This window comes from Pteropus alecto, unplaced genomic scaffold, assembly GCF_000325575.1.
Source record: "Pteropus alecto unplaced genomic scaffold, ASM32557v1 scaffold42, whole genome shotgun sequence".
Classification (NCBI taxonomy): Eukaryota; Metazoa; Chordata; class Mammalia; order Chiroptera; family Pteropodidae; genus Pteropus; species Pteropus alecto.
The window spans coordinates 11,881,322-11,891,581 of NW_006434825.1; the positions used below are offsets into that span (position 1 = coordinate 11,881,322).

The window sequence follows — 10,260 nt, forward strand, 5'->3', positions numbered from 1 at the left end:
CCTCTGGGTTGCCTTAGGTGGAGCTGGCACTTCCTCTTGCATCCCCTCAGCATCTGATATACCCTTTTATCGTAGTGGTCACCAAAGGTCATGGTAACTGTTCACTCAACTGTCTCATGGCCATACTGTGGTAGACTTGGCTTGTTCACTGTTGTATCACCAGCAGGCCCTGCAGGTACCCAAAAAGTCCTCCTGAGCCCAATGAGTAATGCCTTGGAAGGCCCTTAGGATAAGCTGTTGGAAAAATCCTGCATAGAGTAGAGACTCAAGATCAAAAGACAGGTGAGAAAGGTCTAATGGGCATATCCAGGCAGGATTTTTCAACTATCTAAGGGCAGAATAAGAGCCAGCTGGAGGCCAGGGCAGAGGCTGAAGCACACAGGCAGGCCGGGTGACTTCTTGAAGAACTGAGCCTCCATGAGTGCAGCCCAGGGTAGTGAGGACCTGAGAACTTCTATCAGAGCCCCAGCAAAGCCTGCTGTCCTGGAGAGAGCTCTATAGCTACAGGGACTCTTCTGAAGGACTGGGGCAGGATCTGTGTACGGCCTAATGGACCTCAGAAGGGCCCAAGTGAGAATGAATGGCCCCTCAAACTATCCTGAGCAATATAGATGACAGATATACTTCATCTGAGCTCTGTCTGAGCCCTTTTCAGAGGCCCTGGACCACCCACTGGATAGTGGCAGTTCCTCGCCCCACTCCAATTTTAGGCCGAGTCACTCTGGAAAAAGGGCAGTGTGGGAAAGGGCAGGGCCGGAAATGCTTTCTGCATCTCCAAATAACCTTTGGCAGCCTCAGAAGGTAATAAGGCCAGAGCCAGAGCGGCTGCTACGGAGAGGCTGCCTTGGGTCTTGGCATGGTCTGTTTGGAGGCCCGCCCTTCCTGCTTTAAGCCTTACTTTTTCTGAGGCCCCGCTCAGACCCACCCTAGACGAGGACCATAGCTTAGTGGCCTCAGCTCCCTAGCTTCCTACTGATTCACTATGGACTTAACCAGGCTCATCTCTTCTCCATGGAAAAGCCATTGCAGCTGGGACACTTGGGTATCCTCTTATATCCTTACTCTAGGGCCAGATGGGTGAGCTGGGCAGGTAAGCTAAGGCTAGACCCAAGCATCTTCATAGGCTCCTCATAAGGCCAAGAGACCGATCCAGGCTTCCTTCCAATACTTGTTGAGATGTACACTAGTCTTTCTTAGGGACCTTTTTACTCCCAGCCAGCAGGTCCCTGGACTTGGCCTGAAGGGACAGAGATGAGACACTTACACAAGGATGCTACCACCCACTATGGGCAACAATCTCAGAGGCTGAGACCCCTCTGTAGGGCTGAACAGGGATAGCCAGATAGTCACGATTCTCTGCTATCTGCAGAAAATGCCAGCAAAATCACAACCAGCAGGACAGGATAGGGGTCAGGTCTCTGTGACCTCAAGATCTCAGCTGCCCTCTTTGAAGTGTGGGGTGACTTGCCTCCCAGAGAGGCAAGATGAGGGGTGCACATCGATCTGGTCAACCCTCTCTCCTTGGCTCACCCTAGCAAGGCCCAAAACTCACAAACAGGTCTGAGGCTGAGAACCTGGCTTATCCCAACCAAGAGCTCTTTCTGCCTGTGCTGACCTCCGACAAGAACACTAGGTGGGGTGGTTCCATAGAGTAGTGGTTAGCACATCTGCTTTACAAACAGAAAGAAGGTCCTGGGCTAGAGCCCCAGAGGAGCCACAGCCCATACCCCGGGTGCACCAGGCCTCCCAGGTGTGCCAGGCCCCGGATGTGTGCCGCGAGCATTTGTCTCCCAGTGTTACATATTGATCTTGCCCAGATGAGTCATCTTAGGCAAGTTACTTACCACTCCTGACACTGTTTTTTCATCTATAAAATGGGGATGATAATAGCACTTGCCTCACAGCTTTGTTGTGAGATGACCTGCAAGAACCCAGGCCCACTGCTTAGCATGATACCTCACACACAGAGAGGGCTGAGTGAAGGCAGCTGTTGCTCTCAATGTCATTTCTGAGGACCTCCCTGGCCCTCTGCCCGCTCTAGCCCTCAGCCCCTCTGAGGGGCTTCTCCTCAGCATCCATCCTCCATGCTCACCACCCCTGGCACCCACTTCCCCTGGGATGCTCATGATCATGTAGGAAAATTGCCAATTCCATGTTGCTGAGTCTGTCTTCCCAGGAGTGGCCCCTCTGTTGCCCCTGGGCAGCTCACCTTGGCTGCTCTCCGGCGGGTGCCCTCCCCACTTTCAGCCTCCTCATGCTCCTTGGCGCCTTGTGTGAGATTGGTGTAGCTGACGAGTTTGCCCAGAAGAGATGACACCTTTGGGCGGATGTCCAGCTCTTCCTGTAAACAGAGCCACAAGGCAGTCTGGCAATGGGCCCGGCTGGCGCCAGGCTACCTATGTGTAGCCAGAGGCCTGGCCTCTGGCCCCTCGCCAAGCCCTGAGGCAGGCCTGGGCCTGATCCCAGCTCTTGCCTGGGGAAGCCCAAGCCAGCCGACTGGGCAGGTGTGGGCACCACTCCCCAGCACGCGGCACTTAAAGGCGTAACTCAGCAGCTGTTTCTCTCTGCCCCACCTTGGCTACAGTCGCTACCAGCCCATTTGTGCAAACTACCTGCCTCAGGAGAGAGGGCAGGACAGGGCACAGCTGGCAGATAGGCAAATGGCACACTTCATCCTGCTGTTCTGACTGGCTTCCTCTCAGCTATGAGTGGGTCTCTGGGACTCACATCTGCCCTGAATTCTCCCACAAAAAAGCTACCCCTAGTTGCCTCAGGAAACCAAGGAAGTCAAAAGAGGGATGTCTGGGACAAGTACAGTCTCTCCTATTTGCTCAAACCCTGATCTTCCTGGATGGTCTTCCCCACCAGGTTCTAGGCCCAGTGAGTAACCCACCTTAATCCCCAAGGTGGGTTCCTGGCCCCAGAGTTTAGAGGCCTAAACTGTGCCCTAAATCCATATCCAACTTCTGAGCTTGAGTCTGAAAAGGCTAAAATTTAAGTTCAGAGGCACAAAATTGGGAATGTTTCCAGAGAAGTGTCCACTGAGGTACACATGTAGAGAGGGGACAGATGCAGTGAGAAGGACTAGGCTTCAGTGAACCTAAAGGGGACAGGGTTGGAAAAGCCAACCAGGAAGGACAAAGAAGAGTTCACAGGAGAGGGAAGAAAAACGGACTGCAAGAAATCCTAGGAGTGAAGGGAAGAAAGGAAATCCTGAGATGGTCAGTTGCTTTGCTGAGGGTCTGCATAGAAGTCAAAGGCAAACACCCCTGGAGGTAGTAACGGGATGGGGATGTGAGTGGCCTCTGGGAAAGCAGTTTCAGTTTAAAGGGCCAACAAAACCACAGCCTGGCTGCTAAGGGTCAAGACAGACAAGGGAAGACTGGAGAAGGAGCCAAGACATAAGGAGGCACAACTGTCCAGCCTGCCTGCTTAGCTAAGACTCGGGTCCTGACAGGCCCCCTGCCCGCCCATCTGCCCACCACACCTGCCGCCCAGAATGGCTCCTCAGCTACCTCAAACAGTGCCAGGTTCCTGTCATAGTATTCACTTCCTCTGGAAGCCTCCAAGGGACAAAGGAAAGGGCTGCTTTCTTTGTGGTTGCCGTGTCCTGTGGAGAGAGAGAGAGAGAGAGAGACAGAATCGCAGTCAGGGGCTGCCTTCTGAGCCCCAATCCTGCACTACTTCCCAGCAATCCTGCCCACAAAACATCATTTCTATGGAGCATTTTGGGGGCCAGAGTTACCAGGCTAGGCCTGTTTCCCATCAAATCCTGCCAGTCTCCTTGAAGGGCCAGAATTGGCAGAATGGCCAATGACCAAAACCCATCACCTCATTTCTTCTAGCAAAGGGCACCAGTGTGAAAGCCCCAGACACTAGTTCACACACGTGTTACCACTGAGGGGCGGAGCCTGCTGGGAGGGGCGTGTCCCGGTCTTGGTCTGTGCTCCAACCCCCAATCGCATTTCTCAGCCCATCTGGAATACCCAGTGTGACAGGCGCCAAGGCCTCGGTGTCCTCAGGGCCTGCCCGGGTGCTGCCCTCCAGGTAAATGAAGCCACATAGGGCGCCTTCTGCCGCCATGGTCAGAAGCCGCCTGGAGCTGCCCCACCATGCACCGCGCAGGGGCCTCCTGGAGGGCAGCCCCGGGCATGCTGGGAGGAGCCACAAGCTGGAGTCAGTCCAGAGAGTGGAGGCAGGCGCAAGGAGCGGTCTAGGGTCATCCAAGAAAGCCGGGCCAGGTGGGTGTCGAACTGAGCAGACTGCCAGCAGGAGCTCTTTGTTGGCTTCCCTGTCCCCAGATCCCAGCCGCTTGCCCAGACTAGCTGCGTGGCCGATACCAGGGTCCACACCTACCCCCAAGATGGTGAGTCAGTGCTTTAGCTCCAAGGAAACCTCATAGAAAGGAGCCAGATGCACTTTTTAAAATAAGCCTAGTATACCTATCAAAGCCTAGCTGTATTTTCTGGCTGTCCAGCATTCACACTCTTCCCAGTTTTCCAAACCTTGTCCCTTGTGAGTCTCGGTGGGGGACATTCACAACTTTTCATCAAGCAGGCAGAAGAAACCAAGTACTCCTTTTCTAGTCAATAAGTGTTTTTGTTTGTTTGTTTGTTTTCCCCTGAAGACAGTCTGGCAGCTGTAGTGGTGGCTGAAGGCCTTATAGTAAATGGGAAGCTGACATCTTGGTTCAAAGAAGCCAGGTTGGTGTTGGATGGCAATGGCTGTGGCAGCAGTGCTGGCCTGGTGTCCAGTGATAGAGGCAGCAACAGAAGTGTCATCACCGAGCCAGACTAGGGGGGTGTTGGCCGTGTTCTGGCACTGGCCATGCCAACCTTCTCTGCCAACCTTCTCTGGTTAAATAGCCCTTAATTTCATTTCTCTTGTTTGCAGCTAAGAATGCTGAATGACACATTCTCCTCCATCTGATATATCCTCTTGCCATTGATATGAGATTTAACTTGCCTTCTCTGAGCCAATGATCACTCAGCAGGTGCTGCACTGTGGATTCTTTATTACCCAAGGAGATTTACAGGTAAAGTATGCTGATGGCAATTTCTGGGCCAGACTCTGCTCTTCTTTTGCACAGCATATGAAAGTGGTACATCACTTCATCTAAGAACCTGGACTAGCTAAGTAAGCCAAACAGTTAAGTTCCACGAGCTACAAGACTGTGTGTAGGTCAATACCAACAGCACAGTTACCAAGGCAGCAGGTCAAGCCAGCCTACTAAGCCACATTAAAGCCTCGGGGGGTCACATAGCTCCTCAGACACCCTATGATGTTTGCTGTGCCCTTGATGCTTGTTCTGGATCAGGATAAAAAGCCATAAGAAAAATGTGAAAACCCAATAACACCGCCCATTACATTGATGGTCCTTCAGTGCAAAGCCTCTCGAAAGTACTCTCGGATTTTTGTGACAAAAAAGTGTCTCCTCTGAATAAATCACATGCTTCATTTCATCAGAAAATGGCAGCTAGAGAGCTCCGCTTATTTCCCTTTCTGCTTTGGCTGCCAGGAATCTCCAAGCTAAATTTATTCCTTAGATGCAGTCACCATTTGCCTCATCTCAGAGTCCTTGCCCCATTCCTCTGCATGGTTTTCATCTTTCTGTTAGTAACAGTCCTTTGGAGAGGCACCAAGGGGTAGAGCCTGCTGGGAGGGGTGTGGCATATCTCTTCTGATATTTTTGTTAAGTATGTTGGAAATAAATTATAAATTATTCTAACCTCATGCACTGCAGCCTGCCCCACCATTGCTGACTTCTCTAAGGCAACTGCACTAGTATCCAGAAAATGCAGAGCTGGGCACAGAGCAGTTCCCCAATACTGGCTGTGGATGGTCCTCCAAGACCTAGCAGATCCCTTGTCCCTTCAGCCATGACTCCAGAATGGCTCAGAGCCCTTCCAAGGGTTGCCTCCAGTCCTCACAGCAACCCTGCAGTAATCATTTTCTTTCTTTTAGTAACAAGGAAAGGAAAACTCAGAGATTCAGAAGCAAGGTTACCCAGCGAGAAGGGTCAAACCTGGATTCCAGGATCCACCAGAACCAGGTAAGAGCTGAGCTGCAGGTTCCCTACTCCTATTTTAGGCTGTCTCAGAATGCACCCTAGGGTGCCATACAAGCCTTTAATTAGAGAAGAGTGTCGGGTTTGCAATTTGGCCAGGGTGCACATACACTCTTGGTGCTCAGATAGCCAGCAGCCTGGTTTGGATTCCTGACCTTCCCTCTCTGTGACCCAGGGTAACTTTCTTACCTTCTTTGCGCTGCCTTGGCTTCGTCTTCTATGAAGTAGAGATAGTAACACCCACTCTTCTAACTGTCCTGATGCATCAGAAAAAGGACAATCTGGTGCTAGATACCCAGCAGGTATTTTTGGGGGCTCTTCAAAGCCTCATTTAAGGACAACTCCCTTGGGATTGTGGGAATATAGGATGGGGGGGTGGTGGATCTAAGCAGTGTCTGGGTGTCTGTACTGCCCTCAGCTATTCCAAAAATTCCAGGGCAGGTCTGGGCATGCCTGCCAGGCCGAAGCTGCTCAGATACCACCTGAAACCCCTTGAGAACCAGAGCATGGCCTAGGCCTGGGGACTGCCTGTGAAGTACACATATATGTGTGTTCCTGGCTGCAGCTGTGAATGCACCAGCAGCAGATGGGTATTCAGGTGACACCCCTGATCCCTGTGCTCACAAGCCTCTTCCAGGGGTACCTCTTTAGAACCTCTACACCCCTTGGAGCAGAGGTGTGGGCCTTGAGAGATTCAAGTACCAAGCTGGGGATACCCATGAGATGAACCTGAGGCTCATTGCTTTTGTGCCCCCAACCCTTTGTAGTTCCCACCAAGAAGGATCATAATCACTCACCAGGGCGAAGAGTGTCCCCCATACTGCCGACACAGCCAAAGTCTGGCTGACAAGGAGTAAGAGGAAGAAGGGGGGGATGGTGGGAGGAGCCGGCTCAGCCTGGAAGGACCTGGCAGGACTCAGCCAATGTGGCTCCAGGTCCCTACAGTCACTGTGAGAGGCCAAGGCGGGGCCAGAGGCTAGGCTTAGCTCTGCCTGCCCACTGGTCCAGGCTGATCCTAAGGATGTAGTCCAGCCTAGCCTTTGGGAGAGAAAGCCTCCTAGGGCTAGGGGGAGCATTGATGCTGACTTCTGCTCTGACCACTGGAACAAGGCTACGTCAGGGTACCATGGGTGGGGGTGTTGGGGTGTGTGCACAAAAACGGCTGTCCTGTGCATCTCCCCACATGGCAGTTAGGTGACACGCATGTAGCCATCACCCACATCAGGTATGGATCACTGCGTTTATGTCACCATCACGGACCACAGCTAGGTCAAGATTACTTCACCTGACACATGCCACCAACACAAATGTTCCCTTCATATCTCCATCATGGTCAGTCACAGACACAGGCATTTGTCATCAGTCATATCACTATCTTCATCATTGATACCCCTGCAGGAAAGTGGCCATGAGAATGTGCTACCCTGACCCCAGCTTCACCCTGTGATACCCCACAGCTACACACTTACACAAGCACAATTACACATGCATATATGCTACACATACAGACACATGTTCTCACCCTTGCCCATTCCAAGGGTGAGCCCTGGCAAGGACAGGCATGTGGGGACATCCTGGGGTAGCAGATGGAGATAGGGGCATGGAAAGAGCCAAGCACCCGAAAGAAAGAAGGAGGGGCTTACCTCCAGGCCCAGTTCTAACACCTAGGCTAAGAGTTAGGGCGCTGGAGTCTCCAACCCTGAGTTTGAATCCCCTGAGGCAAGTTACATAACGATCCATATCTCAGTTCACTCCTTCCTAAATGTGAGTAACAGGACCTATCCGTTGGGGGAAAGTGGGAGGATTAAGCGAGATAATTCACAGAAAGTGCCCAGACAAGCCCGTTTCCGTGTGAGTGCTTCCCAGATGCCCAAGGTAGGTACCTACAGATATAAACGGGGATCAACACGAGTGCACTCACTGGCAGTTACCCATAGACCCGCACAGACAGGCACACCCTTCTCTCTTGCTGGCCCGAGAGCAGAGAGGCACAAAGATGGGGGAAGGAAGGGGAGTCTCAGGGGCAGAGGCGCAAATGAGTAAGCGAGGCGAGAAGAGGCTGGAGGTCGTTCACAGAAGGTGAAGGGACCGAGGACCCGGCTGCAACTATGCTCCCAGCAAGGAAGGGCCAGAGCTGGGGACTCGCTGCTATTCACACGCCGGGCGGCCCCACTGGCCTGACCTCCTCGGTCGGCCACGTCTGCAGCCCCCGCCCGTGGCCCGCAAGGGAGGAGCTGGGGCGGGAAGGGCCCAAGAAGATCGTGCCTGCGCGGCGGAGCGAGGGAGGGGTGGCGACGGCGCAGACTAAAAGAGTTGGTCCACATCGACGTGTGCACGCACGGACCAGGTGTCTGTGTGAGCACGGGCCCCGCGTGGCTGGCTCCCCCATCCCGGTCAATGCCCCCTCCAGACGTGCTCTCACCGTCTGAGTCTTCTCGCTCGGCGCGCTCCCCGTAGTCCACCCAACTGAGCCCCTCGAGGTTGTCATAGTCGCCGCGCCGCGGCCCGTCCACCGGTACCACAGTGAAGTGAGGCATCGCGCGCACTCGGCCTTGCCGCGCCTGCTACCCCGGCCGCCAGCCCGGCTGTCCCCGCCACCCCAGGCCGGCGCGCCCCGCCCGCTCGCATTCCTCCCCGCTGCGCTCACTTCCTCCGCCAGTCCCCCGGGCCGCCCCTCGGGGGCGGGAAGCAGGAGGGGCTCAGGCCGGCTCCTCCCCGAGGGCCCCCCCCCAGGAGTGAAGCCCCTCTAGAAAGAGTACTACTAGCAGCTCCACGCCCTGGGGACAACCCGATTCCTGTGTGTCCTTGGGCGAGGGGCGGACCTCTCTGTGTCCTAGATGCGGTACTTGTAAAATGAGGAAATGCGCTTCCACCTCTTAGGGCTTCCTGAGGGCTCCATCAGGTGGAGCGTGGAGTGCATTGGCTCTGAGCTCTGTTCCTAGTAAACGCTCAGCGACATTTCTGTTACTTAGGACTAAGAAGTGTTGGCAGGACCCGTCCAGTGTGTCGGCAGGCCCTCCCAATGCTGTCCAGGGCCTCCGGCCATTTCTCGGTACCCTATCCCTATTTCCATCATCTGCATCTTCCACCTCTCCTTGGCGTCCCTGGAGACCCAATCCCTGCGAAGGTCCATCCTTGCCCCTCGCCCCTCGCTGCAGTCTGTCCCTGGTGAAGGCGGCTGGGGATTCCTGCGCCTTCCCCCAGGCTGCTGCCTCCTCCGCGGTAAGGACACCTGTCCTCCTCGCCCTGCCCTGTTTGCCCCTTTGGGACGCTACACTGGATTCTTTAGCCAAATTCTTTCATCTTAATTTTATCTTTTACTATCTCACCTCCTGGGGATTCCTTTACCCAAATCGTTTACTTACTTGCTCTTAACTCTTTCACTTTCTATTCCGCTGCTAAAGATGACTTATTCAGTTATCTTTACCATCTTTGTCTTTCTAGGCCACACTTTGAGCTGTTTGTTTCTTTCAGAAAACTCCAGAGCCCATCTTACTTGTTTGTCTCCGTTTTGCTCCCTTTTATGGCTCACAGGGCTTTAAAACATCAGAATCAATGGTATCTTCCCAAACAACCCAGACCATGCCCTCTGCTGCCTTCTCCCAGCCTCCAGCTCTGGGGTGGAATCAGGAATCAGAGTCACTGGGCCTTGCAGGATGACCTCTGAGCTGACAAGCATTCGGACCCCTACCCCATAGTCATCCCAGTCAAGGCCTGTCCACTTGACCTCCTGTCCTTCACACCACCTTCAGCTGCCCACAGTAGCAGCCTTTCAAATGGACTCCCTGCTCATGGTAATGCCACCTCTTCTAAAGAGAACGTCTAAGTTCTCTTGGCCCACAAGGCCCTGCTCCATCTGGCCCCTCCAACCTCTCCAGCTGTACCTCTCCCCAACCTCCTCCCAGCCTCCGCCCTTCTGCCCTCTCTTACTTCCTCAAACTCAGGAGTTTTCTGCAAATTGCCTGCTGTTCTCTCTGACAGAAATCCTTTCGACCCTCTGCTCCCATCCTCACTTACCAATCTCAGTATGGAGGTCTTAGCCCGGAAGGAGCACCATCTCCTCCCCTGAAGACTTATCTGACACCCACTCTGCCACCCCACCTCACCTTCTCCTGGATTGATTTCCCCTGGGGCACTTTCCCTTCATAGTACCCACTGCACGGAGAAATGTGTTGGTGGGGATTTTTGATTAA

At 53.7% G+C, this 10,260-nt stretch overlaps 1 protein-coding gene across 1 annotated transcript in view; it reads right to left on the reverse strand.

Moving 5' to 3' along the window:
* SLC12A4 (solute carrier family 12 member 4) overlaps positions 1-8,688 on the reverse strand; it is a 20,851-nt gene extending 12,163 nt beyond the window's left edge. Inside the window, exons 1-3 of the mRNA XM_025045252.1 lie at positions 8,490-8,688; positions 3,516-3,610; positions 2,210-2,341 (exon numbers count right to left, since the gene is read on the reverse strand). Coding sequence (XP_024901020.1) covers positions 2,210-2,341; positions 3,516-3,610; positions 8,490-8,604 — 342 coding nt within the window. The 5' untranslated portion in view covers positions 8,605-8,688. The remainder of the gene's footprint in view (positions 1-2,209; positions 2,342-3,515; positions 3,611-8,489) is intronic.
* Positions 8,689-10,260: the final 1,572 nt, after the last annotated feature.